Below are 26,119 nucleotides of genomic sequence, written 5' to 3'. Positions count from 1 at the left end.
AAAATGTTTTTTGTGTAAATATTGAATATACTGATCATTTTTCAGACCAATCTCTTCATATTTTAGATTTTTTTTTTTTTTCATTTTTCATTTTTCATTTTTTTTTATCAGATCGTTGGTGTGTTTTTGTCTTGCAGATAAAAATTGAGTTGCCCACGCAACTTCATGAAAAGCATCACCTGCTCTTCACTTTTTACCACATCAGCTGTGACAGCAGCACAAAGAAGCGGGACATAGTGGAGAACCCAGGTACAGCATGCTGGGTAATTGGGTTGCTGACAGTGTTTATATTTTGAGGCATGGGGTAGGGCTCTGGGAACTTCTTTGTTTTTGTTTTATTATGCATAACATTTTTGCAGCATTATCAGAGTGAGGCATGCCCATCAACCAATTAGTAAGTGTAGTCTTTGGATGAGGTGAATATTTTCTTCCACACATACTCTCACTGTCTGTCTGTTTCTCTGTCAGTGGGCTCTGCCTGGCTTCCTCTGCTTAAAGATGGCCGTGTTGTTATGAGTGAGCAGCACATCTCTGTGGCATCCAACCTACCAAATGGTTACCTCAGCTGCCAGGAGGGTGTAAGCAAGGTAAATCTACTATGCGCAGTCATAACAAAAACATGCCGTGCTTGGCAAAAATTTCAGCCATTTGCTGAGCAAATGTGAACCTGTACCTGTTCTTTGTAGAGCAATTGAGCCTTTGTGAATATCTACATCTAATTATTATTGATCTTTTGTCTAATCAGAATTCGCTTTATTGCCAGGTATGTTTGCACATACGAGGAATTTGTTTTAGTGACAGTAGCTCCACAGTGCGACAGAATGACAGCGACAGGACAGGACACAGATAATAATAATAATAATAATAATAATAATAATAATGTACAAATATACAAAATAGACAATTCAGTATGTACAGGTATGTTAGGTGCAAATTTGAAATGTAATAAGTATGTGTGTTACATAAAGAATTTAAATAAAAAGTGTGATAGTGTTGTATGTTTCACGTTTATTGTTAAGAGTTAAGAGGGAAGAAACTGTTTCTGTGTCGTTCTGGTGCTCAGAGCTCTGTAGCATCGACCAGATGGTAACAGTTCAAAGAGGGAGTGTGCTGGATGTGAAGGGTCCAGAGTGATTTTGCCAGCCCTTTTGCTCACTCTGGATAAGTACAGTTCTTGGAGAGTGGGTAGGGTTGTACCAATGATTCGCTCAGCAGTCCGGACTACCCTCTGTAGTCTTCTGAGGTCAGATTTGGTAGCTGAGCTGAACCAGACAGTTAATGAAGTGCAGAGGACGGATTCAATAAGCCCTGTGGCAGGTTGAACTTCCTCAGCTGGCGAAGGAAGTACAACCTCTGCTGGGCCTTTTTAACGATAGAGTCAATGTGAATGTCCCACTGCAGGTCCTGAGAGATGGTGCTGCCCAGGAATCTGAATGACTCCACTGTTGTTACAGTGCTGTTCATGATGGTGAGTGGGGGGAGTGCAGGGGGGTTTCTCCTGAAGTCCACAATCATCTCCACTGTTTTGAGTGTGTTAAGCTCTAGGTTGTTAAGACTGCACCAGACAGCCAGATCCTTAACCTCCTGTCTGTAAGCAGACTCGTCACCGTCCTGGATGAGGCTGATCAGTGTGGTGTCATCTGCTAACTTCAGGAGCTTAACAGAGGGGTCTTTAGATGTGCAGTCATTGGTGTACAGAGAGAAGAGCAGTGGGGAGAGAACACAGCCCTGAGGAGCTCCAGTGCTGATTGTACGGGTGCTGGATTTGTATTTTCCCAGCCTCACTAGCTGCTGCCTGTCTATCAGGAAGCTGTTGATCCACTGACAGACGGAGGTGGGGACGGAGAGCTGAGTCAGTTTGGGCAGGAGGAGGTTTGGAATGATAGTTTTAAAGGCCGAGCTGAAGTTCACAAACAGGATCCTCACATAAGTCCCTGGTCTGTCCAGGTGTTGCAGTATGTAATGCAGTCCTATGTTGACTGCATCATCCACAGACCTGTTTGCTCTGTAGGCAAACTGCAGGGGGTCCAGTGATGTCCTTCAGATAAGCCAAAACCAGTTTTTCAAATGACTTCAAGACCACAGATGTTAGAGCCACAGGTCTGTAGTCATTAAGTCCTGTTATCTTGGGTTTTTTTGGGACGGGGATGATGGTGGAGAGTTTGAAGCATGAAGGGACTTCACACAGCTCCAGTGATCTGTTGAAGATCTGTGTGTAGATGGGGGCCAGCTGGTCAGCACAGGATTTCAGACAGGCTGGTGTCACACCGTCTGGGCCTGGTGCCTTCCTTCTCTTGTTCTTTTTGAAGACCTGGCGCACGTCATCTTCTCTTATCTGCAGTTCAGGTGTGGGGGAGAGGGGGGTCAGTTTGCCAGTTGTTGATTCTCCACAGTGCTGGGGGATGGTGTCTTGTAATTGATGAGACACCAACCCCCAGCACTGTGGAGAATCACCAAGTGGCAGACGATCTGAATGAGTTCTACTGCAGGTTTGAAAAAACACCATTCACACCTCCTGCAACCCCCCTCTCCCCCACACCTGAACTGCAGATAAGAGAAGATGACGTATTGCATACTATCACTTTTACACAGGAAGAGGTTGCTCTTTAATAGCGCAGGAGACTGTTTCATTGATGAATCAACTTTGTCTCAGATATTTCTCTGAAAATTCTATAAACAACATATCTAGTTTAGTCATGAAATTCTAGATAGCACAGGCTGATGGTCCTTTACATGCTAGAAATTTCTCTTGATATTTTAAGAACAATTACAGAAGAATAAAATAAAGCATATTTCGTTGCCTTTTGAATCTTGAAAGGGTTCAATTTGAGCAGATGATTTTACCATCGCTGTTATCGACAGAGTGCACTTCTACAGTACATTCAACATCTGCCTCATATTCACGATCTCAACCATATTCTCAAAACGATCATTTTCAATGACTTCATATTCAATATTTTGGCAGCTGGCAGCTTATTCACCACATCCAGCATCAAATGGCAGGGACATTTATATTTTATTGCGTATAGTTATTACTCTGCAGTAAAGCCATTCAAACCAGTTAATTTTTTGCTAATTAATGTCTACCTTTAAAAAATGAAGTAGGGAGAGGGTAGAGAATGATATACCGGGTCACTAAAGACCCGAGGTATGCATTTAAGGGTTAAGGTACAGCAATTAACATTGTTATATCCATAACATGCTAACTCTATTCAGAGAGTTAGCATAATTTAAATACAGGTAGGCACAAATTAGTATTAGTGTTAGTATTAGGAGTATAGAGAGCTACAGTGGGGGAAAAAATTATTTGATCCCCTGCTGATTTTGTACGTTTGCCCACTGACAAAGAAATTATCAATCTATAATTTTAATGGTAGGTTTATTTGAACAGTGAGAGACAGAATAACAACAAAAAAATCCAGAAAAATGCATTTCAAAAGTTATAAATTGATTTTTATTTTAAATAAGTATTTGATCTCCTATCAATCAGCAAGATTTCTAGCTCCCAGGTGTCTTTTATACAGGTAAGGAGCTGAGATTAGGAGCAATCTCTTAAAGGGAGTGCTCTTAATCTCAGTTTGTTACCTGTATAAAAGACAACCTGTCCACAGAAGCAATCAATCAATCAGATTCCAAACTCTCCACCATGGCCAAGACCAAAGAGCTGTCCAAGGATGTCAGAGATAAGATTGTAGACCTACACAAGGCTGGAATGGGTTACAAGACCATCGCCAAGCAGCTTGGTGAGAAGGTGACAACAGTTGGTGCGATTATTCGCAAATGGAAGAAACACAAAATAACTCAATCTCCCTCGGTCTGGGGCTCCATGCAAGATCTCACCTCGTGGAGTTTCAATGATCATGAGAACAGTGAGGAATCAGCCCCGAACTACACGGGAGGATCTTGTCAATGATCTCAAGGCAGCTGGGACCATAGTCACCTTGAAAACAATTGGTAACACACTACGCCGTGAAGGACTTGTAAGCACATGTACAGGCCCGTCTGAAGTTCGCCAATGATTCAGAGGAGAACTGGGTGAAAGTGTTGTGGTCAGATGAAACCAAAATCGAGCTCTTTGGCATCAACTCAACTTGCCGTGTTTGGAGGAGGAGGAATGCTGCCTATGACCATGGCCAAGGCAACAAAGGAGTGGCTCAAGAAGCACATTAAGGTCCTGGAGTGGCCTAGCCAGTCTCCAGACCTTAATCCCATAGAAAATCTGTGGAGGGATGACTTGGAGAGGATCTGCAAAGAAGAGTGGGACAAAATCCCTCCTGAGATGTGTGCAAACCTGGTGGCCAACTACAAGAAACGTCTGACCTCTGTGATTGCCAACAAGGGTTTTGCCACCAAGTACTAAGTCATGTTTTGCGAAGGGGGCAAATACTTATTTGATTCATTAAAATGCAAATCAATTTATAACTTTTTTGAAATGTGTTTTTCCTTTTTGTTGTTGTTGTTGTTGTTATTCTGTCTCAATGTTAAAATAAACCTACCATTAAAATTATAGACTGATCATTTCTTTGTCAGTGGGCAAACATACAAAATCAGCAGGGGATCAAATATTTTTTTTTTCCCCCACTGTATAAAATTGATGTGGATATAGTAGCGCATTGCAATCTCTGACTTTATTTGGATCTCTTTAAAAATACATTAAGACAAACACAAAAGATTAGTTGGCTCTTTTCTCATGAAATGAAATTAGGAAATATGAGAAGGCATGGCTTTATTAACACGCATGGTACGAATTCAGCCAAAGTCTCCATCTGCCCTTCATTTAATCACATTGCTGTCTATGAGAAAGACATTAAATAGATCTTTCAGTGAGTGATCTGTCAGTATAATCAAAATAAACTTTTTAAACGTGATATTGTTTTATGGGTGTTGTGTTTGCAGCATTCCAGTCCTGAGATAAAATGGGTGGATGGAGGTCGTCCTCTATTCAAACTGTCTACACATCTGGTCTCTACCATCTACACTCAGGTATGACTATATATATATATATATACTAATTATGCTCTTATTAACACAGAGAATCAACGTCAACGTTGTCTGAATTACTGAATTACATAAAGTATATTTAAACTTGCAGGCATGATTAGTCACAGGTACCTTAATAATCCTGTCACAGTCTGTAATTTAAACATCTCTTTTCACCTCATCAGGATCAGCACCTGCACAATTTTTTCCATCATTTCCAGAGTATGCAGTCTTGTGCCACCCGTCCAACTGAGGGTGAGCTTGTCAAATACCTCAAGGTGAGTTTAGAGAAATTAGAGAAGCAGGATTCTTCTGCATTAATTATTCTTATTATGGTGGGTTAAATGACAAAACATTACTCATAAATTCCCAGAGTCTTCATGCTATGGAAGGTCATGTTATGATCAACTTCCTGCCGACTATTTTAAACCAGCTGGTTCATGTTCTGACCAGCACCAGTAATGAGGATGTCGCCGTAAACACCACCAGGTGAGAGAATGGGAGTCACCAAAATCAGAACATGCTGTCTTTCTCATTTGGTCTCACATGCCACTTTGTTGTCCATCTGTCTCCCCTGCAGGGTCATGGTCCACATTGTTGCTCAGTGCCACGAAGAGGGTCTAGAACACTACTTGAGGTCCTATGTGAAGGTAAATCAAGTTCTGAAACAGTCATATTTACTGCAATGTACACTGTCATAGTTTTTTGCAGTATCTAAAGTAGACCTTGGTTACATGATTTTCTTCCTGTTATTCCAGTACGTGTTTAAAACAGAGTCCCATTCAACCAATAACAGTAAGACAGTTCACGAGGAACTGGCCAAAGCCATGACATCTATTTTAAAGCCTTCAACCGACTTCCTAACCAGCAACAAGCTTCTCAAGGTAGTTTTGTTATAAAGTTTCTGTTTTAAAACTCTTAAATCTCTGCAAGTTTGTTATGAGTTCTATTTGTCAATGGTTAAAATGTTTACTTTGGTGTTTCAGTATTCGTGGTATTTTTTTGAAGCCCTGGTGAAGTCAATGGCACAGTACCTGATGGAAAGTGGCAAGGTCAAGGTAAACACAATTATATGCCTCAATAAACTCTCCTTTACTAAAAATGTACCTTTACTTTACTACTAAAAATGTACCATGATAACCATAGTTTACCATGTTCCTTTTATTAATTGTCTTAGCTGTGTTGTTGTATGTGTAGTTGTCCAGAAACCAGCGATTCACAGCTTCGTTCCACCACGCTGTGGAGACACTGGTGAACATGTTGATGCCTCACATCACACAGAAGTATAAGGACAATCTGGACGCTGCCCGCAATGCCAACCATAGCCTGGCCGTTTTCATAAAAGTACAGCCAGTTCATTTTATACACCAATATTTCATAGTTTTGTCTGCAAAGTGGTCTCTGTGAGACATCCTGAGTTGTTGAGAGTTGTATTTGAAGGCTTGTATCATTAATGACTATTTGAGTTCATTTAACAACCATGTCTTCTCGCTATCTGCCCTACAGCGCTGTTTTACCTTTATGGATCGAGGATTTGTCTTCAAGCAGATAAACAACTACATCTCCTGTTTTGTACCTGGAGATCCCAAGGTGCACATAACAGCATAGTTACATGAAATTATATAGTTATATAAAATGCTAAATCTTAAATGCTAAATCCATAATTTAATAGCAGCGGTAACACTTTATAATAACATCCATTTATAAATCATTAGCAAACATTATATAATGCTTAAAAGATCATTGGTTAATATATATTCACATACACTGTAACTGGAAATATGAGATAATGTGCTTATTAATGTTTACTAATTTATTTATTAATTAATTTATTAATTATTATTATTATTTATTAATTTATTAAACATTACCTAATGATTAACAGATCATTATTACATTCAATTGAAATGCTTTCACATATCATTAAGCTTTCAATTCATATGATCATGCACTTTTTAAAAATCGTCAAATAATTTTGACAGATGGTTTACAATGATTAAAATCTGAAATTAATTTATAAATCATTAACAAACATTATAAAATGCTTAACAGATTATTAGTTAATGCTTACGCATGTCATAAATTTCATTTCATATGATTATGCACTTTAAAAAAAACTATTTTCAAGTGTATGATCATATGAACTGAACATTTAATGACATTAGTAAGCATTTTAATTGACATAAAATAATGATTTGTTAATCATTATGTAATGTTTAAAGTTTATTAGTAAACATTAACAGGCACATTATATCATGTTTCTAGTAATAATATATAATTACTAATATAATATACAGTAAATCACAGAAGTGAGTACACCCCTCTCATTTTTGTAAATATGTTATTATATATTTTAATGTGACAACACTGAAGAAATTACACTTTGTTACAATGTAAAGTAGTGAGTGTACAGCTTGTATAACTTAATTTGCTGTCCCCTCAAAATAACTCAACACACAGCCTTTAATGTCTAAACCGCTGGCCACAAAAGTCAGTACACCCCTAAGTGAAAATGTCCAAAGTGGGCCCAATTAGCCATTTTCTCTCCCCGGTGTCATGTGACTCGTTAGTGTTACAAGATCTCAGGTGTGAATGGGGAGCAGGTGTGTTAAATTTGGTATTACCGCTCTCACTCTCTCATACTGGTCACTGGAAGTTCAACATGGCAAAGAACTCTCTGAGGATCTGAATTTTTTATTTATTTAAAATAACTGTTTTCTATTTTAATATTAATTTTGGTGGCAATGCTGAATTTTCAGCATCATTACTCCAGTCTTCAGTGTCACATGATGCTTCAAAAATCATTCAAATATGCTGATCTGGTACTCAAGAAACATTTGTTATAATTATCAGTTTTGATTATCAACAGTTGTTCTGCTTAATATTTTTGTGAAAGCCTTTAATTTTTTTTCTTTGATAAATAGAAAGGTAAAAGGCATTTATTTGAAATATAAATCTTTTGTAAAATGATATATATATTTTTACTTTTGATTAATTTAATGTGCTGAATAAAAATATTATTTAAAAAAATAATAATCTTATTGACGCATTATAATATAATCGAATCTAATCTAATATAACATAATTGTGTCTCTCTGTGTCTTGCAGACGCTGTATGAGTTTAAGTTTGAGTTTCTGCGGGTGGTGTGTAATCATGAACATTACGTCCCACTCAATCTGCCCATGCCTTTTGGGAAAGGCCGCATTCAGAGGTTTCAAGGTAAACATACAGCAGTATTTTACAGCACACTCTTGTTAAAATAGTCTAAAAAATTGTCTGGCAACTCTCTTGAAAGGTTAAGTTGTTCATCAGGAGAATTAGATGTAATAGAATTCTTCTTTCCTCCCTATGTGGCTTCTGTTCTTTGGTCTTTCTCTACCTTTTGCTCATATGATTGTCTTCTGCCGTCCCTGTCCACTGTTTCCTCTTTCTTTGTGTGTGCTAGCTTTTCTGTGTCAGGTTAAGGAGACTCATGCAAGAAGAGTAGGTGAGCAGTCCTGCTTGCCAGGCACTGAGCAATATTCGTGTGTCTAGTCTTAATGACACAGTTCATGTCTCTCTTCAGTGTCATAACTGCTATGATGGTTTCGTTCCTGATGTGGAATGGACCTACTCTGGTCTGTCTTGTATATGTTGATTTGCAAAATAAGCTAATTCATTCATAAGTCTGGATGATTGATTGGGTGTTTAAAACTGTTCTATTTACCTTTGTTTTGTAATAACTATCCATGAACTGGCTGTTGAGTCTGTCTGTGAAATATAATCTTGTGTATGTGTGTTTATTGTGATTTGCTGTACCAGTGAAATCGTAATTTAAAGTGCATAAATCAAATCAGTGCTCTTGGTTATATTATAAAAAGCTGTAGAGCTGTTTTTGTTTAAGGCATTGTTAAATACCTAACAGCATTTTCTCAACTAGTTTTCATTGGTCTTTTAAGTAGGATATTTGAGCTAAAACTTTCAAACACAGCGGGTGGTTATGTTCAGTTTTTGTGGTGTAATGTCTTTATTTCCCTTTCTTTTCTCTGTTTTCATAGATCTACAGTTGGACTATTCACTGACTGATGATTTCTGCAGGAATCACTTCCTAGTGGGTTTGTTATTGAGGGAGGTGTGTGGGGCTCTACAGGAGTTTGGGGAAGTCCGTCACATCGCCATTCAGGTTCTCAAGAGTCTGATGATCAAACACACATTTGACGATCGCTATGCCTCAAAGGTCAGTGCACCGTAGCAACAAACCCCTCAAGTTTAGAAAAATTAAGTAACTGTTTTAAAATTAAGGGTGTTTGCACTAAGGGTTTCCTTCATTTTGTAACTGCCTTAGCACATGACATTGGCTTAACAAATAATAAAAAAAAGTATTAATTTCTTAGAAAAAGAATAATGAACCCAAACTTTTGAGTTGTAGTGTATTGAACATGATCTTTTTTTGTATATTTTAGTTCCTCTTCAGGAACTCGAGCTGCGTCAAACGACGCTTTGGGGGACGCCTACAAAGCGTCGTTTAACGCAGCGTCTCGTTCCCTCAAGGAACTGAGGTTACACAAGTAACCCAGACGTTCTTTCCCAGTTCAAGTACATAGGAGCTGTACTTGTACGCCAATCTAATTTAAAAAACAGTGCCCAGAAGCACTTTCTAGATAGCCACGGGGTGAATTGACTTGCCTTAAACACATTGATTTTAACTGGTAAATATCTAAGATGTGTATCTGTGTATGTGTGCACAGAGTCAGCAGGCAAGGTTGGCGACGCTCTATCTACCCTTGTTTGGGTTGCTGCAGGAGAACGTTCACAGATTGAATGTGAGAGACACGTCTAATTTTAACACCAACCAGGTGAATCATCTTCCGTTCTTTCATATCAGTATGTTATTTACAATTTGAGCAACCCTTACATTTCATATGCCATATCCTCAGAATGGGCGAGATGAACATCTTGCCAGCATCTCTACAGTAACGCCTCAAAAGCCTGTTGGCAACCTTGACAACAGCCTTCATAAAGATGTATTTGGGGTCATCTCAGGAACTGGTGAGTAATAAACAAATCAAAAACTACCAGCAATTCAGGCCTTTCACCTTCTAGCATTAGTGAGATTATCAGGAGATGTTTCTGTGAACGATTTCATTATATGAATGAAGTTTATTCTGTGCGTAGCCTCTCCTCACACCTCTACGCCTAATATTTGCTCTGTGCGTCACGCTGACTCTCGAGGTTCTCTGGTCAGCACAGACTCAGGAAACAGCATCCCTGAGAAGACCAATGAGAAGACCAGCTCCCTTGATAAGGTAAAGTTGAATAACAGTTATGATGTCCATCAGGCCTAAAATAATCTCTTATCTGCATGGTTTATATAGAATCCCCTGCTTTCATAATGTTCTCCAAAAAGCACTTTACAAAATTAAAATGGACTTTCTTGTCTTTTAAAAACAATGTTAAATGGATGTATTAAATGTTCATGGGGAGTTCCTTCCTCCTCCAAAAGTGCTCAGGGGGCCTTTAACTGGAGCTGTGATGTATTCACTTTTCCACATGTGTCTAATATATTACATGAATGTGTGAGGTCATGAAACATCTGTACTGCTGCATTTCTCAATCCCTGGGTCATTTCTAGGCAACAGTGCCTGAAAATTTCAGTTTTTTTTTTTTTTTACATCTCAATTGAAAAGAAGTCACATTTTTTTCCCCTCAGGCTTAAACTAGCAGAGCCAAAACCTCCATAGACATTGGTTTTTTAAATAGTATACTATTAAACAAATAATCCCCAAAATACCTACTTTTGTTTTAAAATGCATAAAAGCTTTTTAGAAGAAAAAAAACATGTTAGAAAAAAAATCTTTAAAATGATTCAAGTTTTGTATTACTTACTAAACAAAGTTAAATATATTGAAGTATCATAAGGATGTAAATGGCACCATACTGCGTTAACTGAGCCTCTGTTATTCAGCTTTATTTAGAGTAAGACATGTAGCTGTTGCTAATAAGTTTCCCTTAATTATTCCTGACTCTTATTCTCCCCTCTCACCCTTGACCTCTTAGCCGAAAGAGAGGTTTACACGTAGGCACACCCTTACCGTGTTGCCCCTCCCCCTTGAGCCAGAGGACTCCGCCCCTCTCAGCCGGGCAGCCAAACGTGTCACAATGGATTTCTCACTGCTTTCAAGCCCTGCCCTCTACGATAATGACACTAACAGAATTACTGACACCATACAAGTAGAGCAACCCTAGAGTGTCCCCATCTGGGGAGTGTGTGTGCTTCTATCTCTTTAATATTTTATACATCATGAGGGTGTTGCATGTCTTTCTCATGTTGTATTTTTCCAGCTTTGTGGATGTAGTGGGGTGGTTTTTTTCTCACTTAAAGTAATTTAGGGGTGAGCAGTGAAGCTTCCGATGGCCCACAGTGTGCTGTGATGTGATATTTTGATGTGTCTTCCATTATATACTTTCTGCGTGTGTGTGTCTGTATGACAGACCCAGTCAGCCTCCGCTCTGGGTAGCTCTATGCTGCGCTGTGATAAATTGAATAGAGAAGAAATCAAAAACCTACTCATGTGTTTCCTCCATGTCTTAAAGAGTATGTCTGAAGGTAAGAACATCCACACATGGCTTTAATTTAATAAGTCCACATACCTTTGTTCATGATTGTCCTCACTTTTGATTATTTTTCCAGATGCCTTATTTACATACTGGAACAAAGCTACAACATCTGAGCTGATGGACTTTTTCACTTTAGTAGAGTAAGTCATCTAGACTGGTACTAATCGCATCAGAGTACTGAGGTTCTGTAACTTAATACTGAACACTCAGTTCATATCTTTCTCTCTCTCTCTCTCTCTCTCTCTCTCTCTCTCTCTCTCTCTCTCTCGCTCACGCACAGAGTGTGTTTACATCAGTTCAGATATATGGGGAAGAGATTCATTGCCAGGTAAAAAAATTTTTGCTCCTACTAATCTAAAAATTCTTAGAAGTCTTTGAATTTTGGTTCTAAATCAGAAATATTTTAGCGGGAACATAAAGTACTCATATTTATGTTAAACAGGTTATTTATGCTAAAACATTAGAAAAAATATCCTAATCGAATGCATCAATTTAGAACATTTATTGGTTCAAAAGATAGCACTACTTAATAATATGAATTGTATTTTATTAATAATCAAATACAATTACAGTATTCTTATGCATAATGTATTGAATAAATGTCTATTGTGTATACAGTGGGGAAAATAATTATTTGATCCCCTGCTGATTTTGTAAGTTTGCCCACTTAAAAAAGAAAGAAAGAAGTGTTTATCATTTTTATGGCAGGTTTATTTTAACTGATAGAGACAGAATATCAAACAAAAAAATCTACAAACAGAAAAGCAGCATACAAATGTTAAAAAAAGATTTACATTTTAGTAAGTGAAATAACTATTTGATCCCCAAGCAAAACATGACTTAGTACTTGGTGCAAAAACCCTTGTTGGCAAGCACAGAGGTCAGACATTTCTTGTAGTTGGTCACCAGGTTTGCACACATCTCAGGAGGGATTTTGGTCCACTCCTCTTTACAGATCCTCTCTAAATCATTAAGGTTTCTTAGCTGTCTCAGCTCCCCCCACAGATTTTTTATGGGATTAAGGTCTGGAGACTGGCTAGGCTAGGCCTTAATGTGCTTCTTCTTGAGCCACTTCTTTGTTGCCATGGCCATGTGTTTTGGGTCATTGTCATGTTGGAAGACCCATCCACGACCCATCTTCAGTGTTCTGGCTGAGGTAAAGAGGTTCTCATCTAATATTTTACGGTACATGGCCACGTCCATTGGCCCCTCAATGCGCTGAAGTCACTCTGTACCCTTAGCAGAGAAACGGCCTCAAAGCATGATGTTTCCACCTCCGTGCTTAACTGTAGGGATGGTGTTCTTGGGGTGATAGTCAGCATTTCTCTTCCTCCAAACACGACGAGTCGAGTTAATGCCAAAAAGCTAAATTTTGGTCTTACCTGACCACAGCACATTCTCCCAAGCCTTCTCTGAATCATTTATATGTTCATTGGCAAACTTCAGATGGGCCTGTACATTGCCTTCTTGAGCAGGGGGACCTTGCAGGCGCTGCAGGATTTCAGTCCATTGCGGCGTAGTGTGTTAATGGTTTGCTTGGTGACTGTGGTCCCAACTGCCTTGAGATTATTAACAAGCTCCTTCCATGTAGTTCTGGGCTGATCCCTCACCGTTCTCATAATCATCCTTACCCCATGAGGTGAAATCTTGCATGGAGCTCCAGACCAAGGCGATTGATGGTTATTTTGTATTTCTTCCATTTCCAAATAATCGCACCCAACAGTTGTCTCCTTCTCACCAAGCTTCTTGCTGATGGTCTTGTAGCCCATTCCAGCCTTGTGTAGGTCTACAATCTTGTCCCTGATGTCCTTTGACAGCTCTTTGGTCTAGCCCATGGTAGTGGAGAGGTTGGAATGGAAGATACAGATTCTATGGCAGGATGGATGTGTCTTTTATACACACAACGAGCTGAAATTAGGAGTATCTTCTTAAAGTGACAGGACTAATCTGTGTTCCACATGTGCACATAGCCAATCTGTGGGAGTCAAAATTCCTGCTGGTTGGAAGGGGATCAAATACTTATTTGATTTACTAAAAATGTAATTATTTTTTTAACATTTGTATGCTGCTTTTTCTGGATTTTTTGTTTGATATTCTGTCTCTATCAGTTAAAATAAACCAACCATAAAAATGATAAACCCTTCTTTTTTTTTAAGTGGACAAACTTACATTTATTCAATACATTTTTTATTCGGTGTATTTTATTTATGTTTTATATATGTATTTTTTCACTTACTAAATAAGTTTTTTAAAACTGTTTAATGTTTATTTGTTTTTTTATTATTGTTTTATTGTATATTATTTTTTTGTCATTACTTGTTTTGTGTATATTTCTTTGCAATATTACATGTAAACATAATCATGCCAACAAGGTACTTTAAATTTAATAATGCATTAAGGATTAACTAATTTGGGCCAGTGTTTAGTGACATGCAAATAAACAAAAAACAATATAATTAACTGCAAGGCCACTTTTTCCAATGTCTGTTCAAAGATTTCTTTGTCTGTCACTACTATGTAGCCTAATGTATTTGAATTAACCTCATTTGGTGGTAATAATTGGTAATGATAAATAATAAGGTATTAATAAATGTGATTCATTGTTAATCATTTTTATTAATTATCAGTTCATAGATTTAAAAATTAATAATTATCTGGATGTCATGAATGATGAATTCGCTTACATTTTTTAATCAAATGATAGCCCCAGTTCTAATTTTATCACAAATGATTTTAGCAGTTCTCATCTATTAAACCAGACATACAAACGCAAGCTCAAACCACCACTGCTATCTCATATCTACCTGTCTCTCTCTAGCCTTAAACATGCACTCACACATACATGCATACATGGCATCATGTCCTACACTACCTGGAATGACGCTACTCCTTTATGTGTATGTTTTATTGACTGAAATGCTGGCGAGGGTTCAGTTAGTCAGTGATACTGTAGCATCCTGGCACCCCTGAACAGGGTAAGAGTTGCTGTGTGCTTTTGAGTGGCCTTCATTAACAGCATGCTGACTCATTCAACTAACTCACTGCTCTGTGTGTATGTGTGCTGAGACATTTCCACATTCATGTTTTATCAATAGTGTGAGAGCAAAAGGTTTTGTGGTATCCGTTTAGATATTTATCACCTGCATGTGTCCATTCAACACATATAGTACAATAATATGTTCACACCAGTGTGCACATCATCACATTTCCTGCTCTTTGTCCAGTGGATAACCAGTCATATGACTAATGGATGCCAACATCTAATGCACTGTATTAACATCTTTTATAAACCATCTACACCATCATGTTGGTTTATGAACAGCAATACAGGTGCAACTTTGTGGCATATCATATTTATGTAATATGATGTAAGGAATATACATTGTCAGAAATAGAGTAGAAGTCAACCATAGTGAATGCAGGTGTTTTAAAGGGGCCATATCATTAGAAATAAAGCATTTGTTGATACTTTGTATTAAATAAATAAAAATAATTTCAAAACTTCAAAGTGTCCAGCAAAAGCATCTGTTGAAACTAATCTAGAAATACAGTCCTTGGTCATTTCAATCCAACCTTGATAGTTTGTGTATTGCACATTTTAGCATCGGTTGTTTTGTGAACATGTCATAAAACAATGCAAGCTTTGCAAATAGGCTTTTATTGAAGAATAGATAATGCAAAATATATTGACTTGTCAGCAAAACTGCTGATCATAAATTGCTGTTCAAAGAAGCTGCTTACATAAGTCTTAAGTGTACACTGCCATTCAAAAATATTAAGCAGCACTACTGTTTGTAACATTGATAATAAAAAGAAATTTAGAGTTGCGTAAGCTTCAAATCAGCATATTAGATTTCTATTAATCGTATTAGATTATGTGACACTGAAGACTGGAGTAATGGCTGCTGATTGATTGATAATGGCTGCCATTATTTGAATAAATTACATTTTAAAATATATTAACATACAACATTTTTAAATTGTAATAAACCCCAAACTTTGGGATAATATGGCAAGAGATTGTGGAACATGGTCTAAAATAACAATATAAGCAGACCTCATGACATCTATGACGTGACCCCTGCATACAATGCCCTCCAAAAGTATTGGAACAGTAAAGACAAAATTGCTCTGTTGGCTGTGGAGTCAAGACATTTACAAATATGATTAAAAGATGAATATGAGACCAAACTACAGAATGTCACATTTTATTATTGGGTGATTCAACACATATATGTTTTACCAGCTAAGAAGTTCAGCACTTTTAGAGTTCCATCCCTCTATCTGATGTGAGCATAAGTATTGGAACAGTTGCCTCACAGGTCTTTCTAAGTGATCAGCTGTGTCCTGTTGCATTAATTCTTCAGATATTAAAAGCAGGGAATGTGTCGTATCAGTTATATTCATTACTTCTGTATTCTGAATTGTGCTTTCGATGATGACACACAAACCAGGATGAAGATGAGGGAGCTGACTTTGAGAGAAAAGCAAGCAATTTGGATGCTAAAAGAAAAGAGGAAGTCAGTTAGAGTTCTAGCAAAAACAAAGGGCATGGAGAAATCAAGAGTTTGGAAACCACCAGCAACCAACAATGACCTGATCAGCTGAGAAAACAACAGTAGTTGATGACAGACAAATCATAAAAGCTGTGAAAATGAATCCTAAAAGACGTGTCTGTAAAATCACCAACAACTTCCAGAAAGCTGGGGTGATGCTCTGACAATTTACTGTCCTCGGGAGACTTTGACACAGAATTACAGATGCTACACAGCAAGATGCAAACCTCTGACCAGCACCAAGAATAGAAAGGCAAGATTAGAGTTTGCAAAAGCACAAAGGTGAGCCAGAAGAGTTTTGGAACTGTGTTTATGGACCGATGAGACAAAGATGAACCTTTATCTGAGAAAAAAGGGAACTACAATCCCTTAAAATACATCCTCATCTGTAAAGTATGGTGGAGGTGGTGTTGTGGCATGGGCATGCATGGCTGCCTCTAGAACAGGCCCTCTAAGCTTTACTGATGACATAATGTATGATGACAATAGCAGAATGAATTTGGAAGGGTACAAAACCATTTTGCCTACCAATATTCAAGAAAATGCCACCAGACTGCAACTAAATAATAGCTTTAAATCTTTTATTTCTGTCTTATGTTCAACTGTCCCAATACTTATGCTCACATCAATGAGTGGGATTAACTCTAAAAGTGCTGTTCTTTTTATTTGGTAAAACGTGTTGAAACGGCTAATAATAAGATGTCACATTCTGTAGTTTTGTCTCGTTTTCATCTTTTTATCATATTTGCAATTGTCTTGACTCCACAGCCAACAGAGCAATTTTGCCTTTACTGTTCCAATACTTATGGAGGGTACTGTATTTGCATTTTTATACTTTATGTATATGATTGACAGCTCACCAGATCTCTAATAAAGACTTTGTTTTCCCTTAGAAGCCAGGATGGGGTGGGGTTTATGGCTCAGGACAGGAAGTCTTTGACTCTTCCTGTGTCTCGTAACAGAGGGGGCGTCATGCACACACGCTTACACCAGCTGGGCAGCCTGGAGAACGCACACACTTTCAACCACAGTAAGACACATTAACACACATTAATTTCTTAATTGCTCATCATCCTTCACAACCTCTCTAAGATGAACATTTAGAAGAATTTAATGTGCTTTGACAATCATGAAAGTTGCACTGTGTGTGTGTGTATGTTTCAGTCTGAGAATTTGTTCTTGGGATCTTTGTAGACTAACCGGTAAGAGCTTCTTGGGTTTCAAGGGGACCAAAAAGCATAGTGCTATGCATATTCTACATGCCATCCTTTGCGCCATCTTCAATGCAGAATGAATTAAGTGTTGTAATCCAGTGGTTTTTCAATCCTGGTTCTGAAATACTCTTACAGTCTTCCAGGACCAGGCTTGAGAACCACTGATGTAGTCCAACCAGAGACAGCAAAGCAATACTGAGAGGCCAAAGCAGCTTATCTCACTTCTGATCAGTTTAGTTATTAAATGATATGATCTTTCTTTTCCTCTTTCTTCTCCAGTGTATTGCCATGGTGACGCTGACACGTGTCTCTTGGAGGCTAACGTCTCAACGGAGGTGTGCTTGACTGTGCTGGACACACTCAGTGTCTTCATTATGGGCTTTAAGGTATAGACAACAAGTGGAAGTGTGTGTTTACCAGTACAAGTCAAAGTTCAGTTCTTTCTTGAAGCACTCTCATATTAAACCATGTATCCACAGACCCAGCTGTGTGCGGATTTGGGTCATAACCCACTGATGAAGAAGGTTTTCCAGGTGCACCTCTGTTTCCTTCAGATCCCCCAGTCAGAGACAGCACTGAAGCAGGTCTTCACCTCCCTACGTACCTTCATTTACAAGGTAATCAAAACAGCCACCCTCACTGTTAATTCATGGGATATGAGAGAAGAAAATCCCCAATGGAGACCGGACAGTTTACAGTTAACTCACCCTCAAGAAGTTTATTTCTTCTGTTGAACACGGAAGATATTTTGAAAAATGTTGGTTTCCAAACAGTTGCTGGTAGTCAATGACTTCCATAGTATGGCAAAAAAATACTATGGAAATCAATGGCTACGATTCATCAAAACATCAGTCAATTTACTCTTCCCGCCATTGATTTTAGTATTCAGATCACATAATTGGGTAATAAAATGTCCAACATAAGTGTACACATGATGAACACATAATAGTGTTGTTCATTATTTTGTTCATAAGTCTCTTGTCTTTTTCTGTCTTTCTCAGTTTCCCTGTACATTTTTTGATGGACGGGCGGATATGTGTGCCTGTTTTTGCTATGAGATCCTGAAGTGCTGTAATTCCAAACTGAGCTCCATACGCAGTGATGCCGCCCACCTGCTCTATTTCCTCATGAAGAGCAACTTTGAGTACAATGGCAGGAAGTCCTTTGTCCGCACACACCTGCAGGCAAGAGAGGGATAAGAGAGAGGGGGAGGGGGGCACCAGAAGTGTCGATCAAATTATTTTAAAAATAATTTTAAGTCATCTTGCTACCCCCTTGGAGATTTGATGAGGCCCCTTAGTGGATTCCGGGGCTGTTGAGAACCATTGATCTAGAGAGCCCTTTTACAATCTAGAATCAATACTGGCTTTTTTTTTTTTTTTTTTTTTTTTACTTGAAAAACACAATCTGGCGATTTATTTGAAAAAAAATTTCTCAGGTGGTGATTGCAGTGAGTCAGCTGATCGCTGATGTCATCGGGATTGGAGGGACACGGTTCCAGCAGTCACTGTCCATCATTAATAATTGTGCCAACAGTGATAAAACTGTAAAGGTAAAATTCGAAATTTCCATTTATACAGTATTATATATGTACAAAATACATATTATTATACTGTAGGTTGCAATCTGAGTAAATGCTGGAATGTGATGAACAGATTAATAAGCATCATCATTTAACAGACTTCATCCTCTGAAATCATAGGTGGTTTTTATGTGAATTTGGTTAAATATGAGTGCCCAAAATCTCTACACTGACTATTACTTTCAGCAAATAATGTCAACTCCAGACTACAAATTGGGGCAAAAGTCTTAAGGAAGCATCTACATAAATGTTAACAATAAATATGAATGTCAGAATATCATTGAACACTATAAACTCAAGTAGATCACCAGCTTTTCAAATTCAAATCAGTGAATATGTCACACCAGATGTGACTGTTTGCCTATTATGCACTTCCTGTTCTTCCAGCACACTGCTTTCCCCTCGGATGTGAAGGATCTGACCAAGCGGATCCGGACGGTACTGATGGCCACTGAGCAGATGAAGGAACACGAAAAAGACCCAGAGATGCTGGCGGACCTGCAGTACAGCCTGGCCAAATCCTACACCAGCACCCCTGAGCTGCGCAAAACCTGGCTGGACAGTATGGCTAAAATCCACGTGAAGAATGGCGATCTGTCTGAGGCAAGCTGGCCAAATTATACTAATCAATAAATTAAAGAAAACTAAAAAACCTTAATTAGCCAAATAACTAAATTGGGTTACTTATATTTTTAACTCCTTAATTTTGCTGTTTTTCACTCAGTATTTATATATATATTTTTATATATTTGAGTTAACAGTTCATTCAGCATCGGTTTGTTTGGTGATATACGTAGTAAAACAATGGTTGGTGGATAACGTTACGTTTTTCTTTAGGCGGCGATGTGTTACGTGCATGTGGCAGCACTTGTGGCAGAGTACCTGAAGAGGAAAGGTGAGCAGTCCACTAGGGGGCACAGTAAATATAATCAGAAATGAACTTTTTTTAAATCAAGATGCAATATTTGCCCACTGGAATGGATATTCTGGTTCATTAGTGCGCACAGTTTGTGAGCTATTTACATAAAATCATTACTTGAAGAAAATTTATAAAGAGCTTTTTTTTGTCTAGCTTATCAAATATGCTTTGTAAGCTTTAATAATTACCTTTTTTTTTAGTATTCAGGTGAAAGGTGATTAAAATTTTCTTTCCATGCTTGAATGCAAGCACACACAGAGACAGATTTATAAAGGCATCTTGTTCAATTGTATTTTGCAATCTGTAGTTCTTGTGAATTTCTTTTACAGGAGGTAATCTCTGTGTGTGTGATAACAGCTCTAATAATGCATGGTCAGGAAAATGAACACGTGTATGCACAAAAACCCACACGTTCACATATTATGCAGTGTTAAGCTACTTTATTTACAGAGGAGATCAGTTCTTGAGGTGTGATGTTTCCACCTAGTGTGTGTCCAAATGCCTGATATTTTGTAAAGGTTTTGCAGTTCATTGAACCTGTTTAACCTATTCCGCTTACTATTCCTTTTTCTTGGCAGGAATGTTCCGGCAGGGGTGCTCTGCATTTCGTGTGATCACACCCAACATTGATGAGGAGGCAGCCATGATGGAGGATGTGGGCATGCAGGACGTTCACTTCAATGAGGTTCAAACCAGCTCACTCCTGATCTCATTTATATATAGCCACATTCATGAGTCACAGCCCCTTAATCCTGCCACTCTTTTATATTGACTGCATCAGCACTGGAATGAATTCAAAACTTTTTTTTATAACGTAAAAAAAGATGTAAAATGTAGGCTGTAGAAATTCTGATTTCTTATCTAATCAGTATCAATTGCCCCTTTCCAGTGGGTGTGTTAGTAAAGAAAGGCCAGATAATGAGCCCTGATTAGACCTCGTCACTATGAATAATCAGTTTGCATGTTTAATGAACTCTTTGTGTAACATTTACATGTTGTTCAGTGCTTACACTTGTGATAAAAGATCATCTCTGCTGTTGGACTTTGTCCGGTTCTTTTGGACTTCATTTTGAGTAACTGAGGAATCTTGTAGGAAACCCCAAAAAGGCACTTTATGAACTCTTGTCCCCTTTATCAAGATACTTAGATTAAACTTAATGACAGATTGGTTACCAGTAAATTACTTAGAACATCAGTTTTGTCTGTAGCATGATTTGATGAGTGAAGATAGTTTGCTGTATCTGGGGGTGTCATGTAAGTGCATTATTGCTGAAATGGAGTAATGCATGCTCATGAATGTATGTAATTATATATATGCATGTTTATCTGCAGGAGGTGCTGATGGAGTTGTTGGAAGCTTGTGCTGATGGTTTATGGAAAGCAGAACGTTATGAACTTATTTCAGATATCTACAAACTCATCATTCCAATTTATGAACAACGCAGAGACTTTGAGGTGCACACACTGTTTATGTGTCACTGGAAATGCAGCATTTGCCAGAAATACATCTCATTTGGACAGTATGAATGTATGTTTTGTGCTTTTGTATAGAAACTGGCCCACCTGTATGACACATTACATCGGGCTTACACTAAAGTGATGGAAGTGATGCATTCTGGGAAGAGGCTACTTGGTACCTTCTTCAGAGTGGCATTTTTTGGCCAGGTAAGGCAATGCAGTGGTGCAGTGGTTTCAGTCCAGCTAACACACAGACAGTTTGACTCAGGATTGAGCTGCATTATAGCAACAATATAACCGCAGTTTATTTCAAAGGGGTCATATTATGAGGTATTAAATTGAGATAAAAAAAAGATTATAAATTATATAATTTATTTTTATACTCTAAACTTCCTCTTCAGTCCAAAAATTATGACCTTTGGGACCATCTATTCAAATTGAGCTGCAAAAATATTGGATGTCTGAAGAAAAAAAATCAAAGCCCCCAAAAATTGTATAAGAGTCCACACTTATACATGAAGAATGCGTATTCGTTAATCAGAAACTTGCCTCACAACAATCTTCTTTGTGCACACCAAAAGCGAATTTAATTATTTGCCACGAGTAGTTTACATACAAAGTGAATGCAAAGATGCCAATGACATGAATTAGGTGATGCGAATGCCGTGAACGTGTGAAATTATTGAAAATATTCAACTCACACGCGGGAAATTCGTATGATGCGTTGTCAATCAGCGAAGAGCTTATTAGCTGGGTTTCCATCCAAAGTTGTGAATTTAACTTGTGCACAAAATTTTAATTTTGCATGAAACATGTGCGGGAAAGCACCGTTTCCATCCGACTAGTCAAAGAGAACAAAATCGTCACTTCCTTTTTTTTTGCAAATTAAGGGATTTTTTCCCGAAATTTGGCTTTGCTGATGCGACACTTCAAAATGCACATTAAAACAGTGTGATGGAAATATAGGGTCCATGTCCCGTTGTATCTGAAAATGAAAGAGAGTTTGCGCAATGTTTTTATTTGCGTGAGTGACGTGAAAAACATCCAACGAGTAACGTCTTTTGAATATTTACTTCGCTTTTGGTGTGTAAATACAATGTGTTATAGAGAAGGTGGAAAATAGTAAAAAAAAAAAAATCTTGAATGTTTTAGGCAGAAAATAAACTTAAAATTACACTCGTTAAAATTAAATTGAATAATAAAAATGTATGATGTGACCTCTTTAAAAATGGAAATTAGACAGGCATTCCTGTATGCATGATAATATATCCTGCATGATAGCCAAAGTCTTGTTTAAAGCATTTGTAAGATATTGTCCGTCTCGGTTAATCAATCTTTTCTGCTCTCTTTTCTTTTCTAAGGCTGCGGTAAGTGTTGTTGAGAACTGTGTGTGTGTGTGTGTGTGTGTGTGTGCTGTTTTACTCATTGTCAGGCAAGTTTTGCTTTGACCATAATAGTCTCTCTAAACTACTGCTTGTTTGTCTGCTTGCATAATGCCTTTGGATTAGAAAGAGCCTTTTTCCGTGTGCTGCTAGCATCCTTCATCAATATTTAAAGGCATAACACATCCTGTCATCTGTACATCCTGTCATTTCTTCAACCCGGTTGAGCTAGACAGCACTCTTTGTTTACTGTAAAAGCCATTTTTAAATGGGTTTGGACCATAAAAATGATCTAGGCAACACTTAGAGAGCTCTTTGGCCCATTAACCTCACAGAAGCCATGAGATTTTATGGCTTGAGCTGTTTCAACAAAAACTCAGTGAAAGCTTTGTGTTCTGCATAAGCGCTGATGTATCAAAAGTGTCTATGTTGGACAACAGAGTATAAAAGATAGCACTGATTATTAAAAGATAACATGAATTCTCTGAGGTACAGATGTGATATTGTTAGTCTGAGCTCTGCCACAATGTGTTATCAGATTTGCTTTGAAATCCTGAATACGTTGGAGGTTTTTAAGACAATTAAATGTCAGAGTGTGTCCATTAGTCATAACTCTTCATTTCCACCTGTGTGATGTAGAGGTTTGTTGATTATGGGATTGAAACCAGATTTTGTTGGCTGTATATTAATAGCTTCAACAGTGTATGCATACTGTATGTCACACACAAATTGTGACTGGAACGTTGTGTGTGTTTCAGGGTTTCTTTGAAGATGAGGATGGAAAGGAATATATCTATAAAGAACCAAAATTCACTCCTCTATCAGAAATTTCCCAGCGCCTCCTCAAACTTTACTCGGACAAATTTGGCCAAGAAAATGTCAAAATGATCCAGGACTCTGGCAGGGTGAAAAAATGCACACTCATATTTTATCAGTATTCTGTGAATAGGTAAAAGCTCAGACAATCGTGCATAATCTGAACACACGTACACAGATCACACTAGTACACAAGTACACTGTAAAAATGAGATGTTTATAGAACTTAAAGTAACAGTTCACCCAAAAATAAAATATTTGTCATCATTTACTCACCCTCATGTTGTTGCAAAACTATATGACTTTCTTTCTTCTGTCTAACATAAAAGAAGATATTTTAAGAAATCTCTTCAATAATTGAAGTCATTGGGCTCACGTATTGTTTGGATCCCAACATTCTTTGGATTTTTTTTTTTTTTTTTTTTTGGGTGTAGTAACACTTTAAAATGAAGCCCACTCTTTGCATGGCTTAAAATGTCAAGTTGTCATCACCTAAAGTTGTTTTAAAAATGAAGCTAATTGTTCAATATTATTCGCTGTAATGCATACGTGTTTTCAAACTGTAAATACGAGAGTCTGTATTCTTTAAATATTTGAAAACCTCTCATCTAATGTACATTTCTATGACAAATGCTTATGTCATAGAGAGTGCTTGTTGATAATACCACCATGTGATGTGATGTGTTGCAATGAATGCAGATCACACGAACACTCGTCAGACAAAAAACATGCATGAAATACACACAGACCTCAACATATGGTACATGAATAAAAACAAAGTCAAAACTTCATTAATTTTGTGCGTAATAAAGGCACAAACTCATCATGACATTACAAGACAATAGTGTACTATTTTAATTTCAGTGTAAATGAAACTGACAAACAATCAAACTGCGTAAGTATATATTTAAGCATTTAAGCACATTTGCATGCAGGGAAATTTTGGTGTGGGTCTATTTGCATAAAAAATTAATCTAGCTCACCTGCTATGCTTGTTGGAGCATATGGTATATAGTATAATAGAAGAGCAGTATCATGATAATTTACTTGATCCAAGAATCAGTTTTACAGTGTATACACAAACACACAAGCAGAGCATTACACTATAGATGAGATCAGTTTTCACAATAGACCACCTGATTTGTGGAGTTTGCAGTCAAACCTTAACCCCAATGCACTTACAGATAGGAAAACATGTTTATTCATGTTTTATCAGCGTTTTACTGGTCTCCTCCCACTCTAATGTATCACATATCATCTGTCTCAGGTCAACCCTAAAGATCTGGAGGCAAAGTTTGCCTACATCCAAGTGACGCACGTGACGCCGTATCTAGAGGAAAAGGAGCTGGAAGAGAGAAAGACTGACTTTGAGAGGAGCCACAACATTCGGCGCTTTGTATTCGAGACGCCATTCACAGAGTCAGGAAAGAGGCACGGCGGGGTCGAGGAACAGTGTAAACGAAGGACGGTGCTCACCAGTGAGTGATCACTATCACTGACTCCAGAACAGTTTCTGCTGTGAATACAAAGAACACACATAACAGTGAACATTTAGCTTTCTGTTTTTGTACTATAAAACTTCAGTTAACAATAAAACGCTTATGTCTTTTCTGCCATCTGGCCGAACGTTTCTGATGACGGTGAGGAATGGTTCCAGTTACATTTCTTTCCACTTTAGCATGTTTATCTAACTGTGCTCATCCATGCTTCTGGATCACCTGTAGTGATGTGATGATGGCTTTCTAGTACTGTAGTACAGTATTTTGCTACATGCTGTTTTCATTAGCATTTTTAGCTAGCCTGGGGAATTTTCATTTGATGGGATCATAATCCTTATTATGCACACTCCAAATTTAAATGCACATAAATGCATATACTATAAATCAATCACCAATTCTAAAATACATTCAAATCCTAAATTTCATAGCACTAAATTTGAAAAAGAAACAGCAATTAGATCAGCATGGGTCATCATGGTTTCGCAAAGAGTTTAATGTTTTGTTAGACAGACAAGCCTATTTTACATTTTTTTTTTACTTGATTTGATAGCACTTTGAGCCTTGATTCTGTATGTATTCATTACATGTGCACAAAAGCTGCACATATTTGATCAAAAATACAGTAAAATTGTAAAAAAAGTAAGGCCCAAATTTACATAAAATAAGTACAATGTACTTTTTGTGTTCATTTTGTATTGCAGAACACTGCTGCTATTGAGGTGGGATACGGGTAAGGTTGGGGACAGGTTTGGTGGTATGAGTAGGTTTAAAATGTAAGGGATGGGTCAACAGTGTAATTCTAAATGTAAGTACAGAAATTAATTACAGAAAATTAAAAATTAAAGTGCGCTGTACAAAATCATTCATTTAAATGTAAGTACATACTACTTAAGGCCAAATAATATAAAGTGGGACCTACATGTATTCTTTTAAAATGTATTTTGCTTCTTAATTTAGTGTGAGAATCTAGGTAGTGATGAATAGCTTTTTTCTTCACTGTCAATTTTTGATCAATTTAATGCATCAATTTGAAAGAAAGAAAGAAAGAAAGACTGCTCTGACCCCAAACCTTTGAATGGTAGTGTACATGTTGTTCCTTAATCTGTAACTTCCTT

General features: G+C 37.6%; 1 protein-coding gene across 2 annotated transcripts in view; it reads left to right on the top strand.

The window, feature by feature from the left end:
- Window positions 1-26,119, top strand: part of LOC306879473 (dedicator of cytokinesis protein 9-like) — a 113,447-nt gene that overhangs the window by 77,029 nt on the left and 10,299 nt on the right. For both annotated transcript variants that reach the window (XM_079432447.1, XM_079432448.1), the window contains exons 20-49: window positions 138-249; window positions 469-587; window positions 4,897-4,983; window positions 5,166-5,258; window positions 5,354-5,469; window positions 5,561-5,630; window positions 5,739-5,864; window positions 5,967-6,038; window positions 6,178-6,324; window positions 6,487-6,570; window positions 8,089-8,200; window positions 9,019-9,197; window positions 9,709-9,816; window positions 9,898-10,009; window positions 10,136-10,266; window positions 11,453-11,567; window positions 11,652-11,718; window positions 11,859-11,906; window positions 17,028-17,164; window positions 17,628-17,734; window positions 17,828-17,965; window positions 18,350-18,532; window positions 18,787-18,900; window positions 19,318-19,533; window positions 19,768-19,825; window positions 20,428-20,534; window positions 21,182-21,304; window positions 21,401-21,514; window positions 23,448-23,594; window positions 24,773-24,983. In XM_079432447.1, coding sequence (XP_079288573.1) covers window positions 138-249; window positions 469-587; window positions 4,897-4,983; window positions 5,166-5,258; window positions 5,354-5,469; window positions 5,561-5,630; window positions 5,739-5,864; window positions 5,967-6,038; window positions 6,178-6,324; window positions 6,487-6,570; window positions 8,089-8,200; window positions 9,019-9,197; window positions 9,709-9,816; window positions 9,898-10,009; window positions 10,136-10,266; window positions 11,453-11,567; window positions 11,652-11,718; window positions 11,859-11,906; window positions 17,028-17,164; window positions 17,628-17,734; window positions 17,828-17,965; window positions 18,350-18,532; window positions 18,787-18,900; window positions 19,318-19,533; window positions 19,768-19,825; window positions 20,428-20,534; window positions 21,182-21,304; window positions 21,401-21,514; window positions 23,448-23,594; window positions 24,773-24,983 — 3,553 coding nt within the window. The remainder of the gene's footprint in view (window positions 1-137; window positions 250-468; window positions 588-4,896; window positions 4,984-5,165; window positions 5,259-5,353; window positions 5,470-5,560; window positions 5,631-5,738; window positions 5,865-5,966; window positions 6,039-6,177; window positions 6,325-6,486; window positions 6,571-8,088; window positions 8,201-9,018; window positions 9,198-9,708; window positions 9,817-9,897; window positions 10,010-10,135; window positions 10,267-11,452; window positions 11,568-11,651; window positions 11,719-11,858; window positions 11,907-17,027; window positions 17,165-17,627; window positions 17,735-17,827; window positions 17,966-18,349; window positions 18,533-18,786; window positions 18,901-19,317; window positions 19,534-19,767; window positions 19,826-20,427; window positions 20,535-21,181; window positions 21,305-21,400; window positions 21,515-23,447; window positions 23,595-24,772; window positions 24,984-26,119) is intronic.

The sequence above is a fragment of the Barbus barbus genome (assembly GCF_936440315.1).
Source record: "Barbus barbus genome assembly, chromosome: 13".
NCBI lineage: Eukaryota > Metazoa > Chordata > Actinopteri > Cypriniformes > Cyprinidae > Barbus > Barbus barbus.
This window is presented reverse-complemented; position numbering and strand designations above follow the sequence as displayed.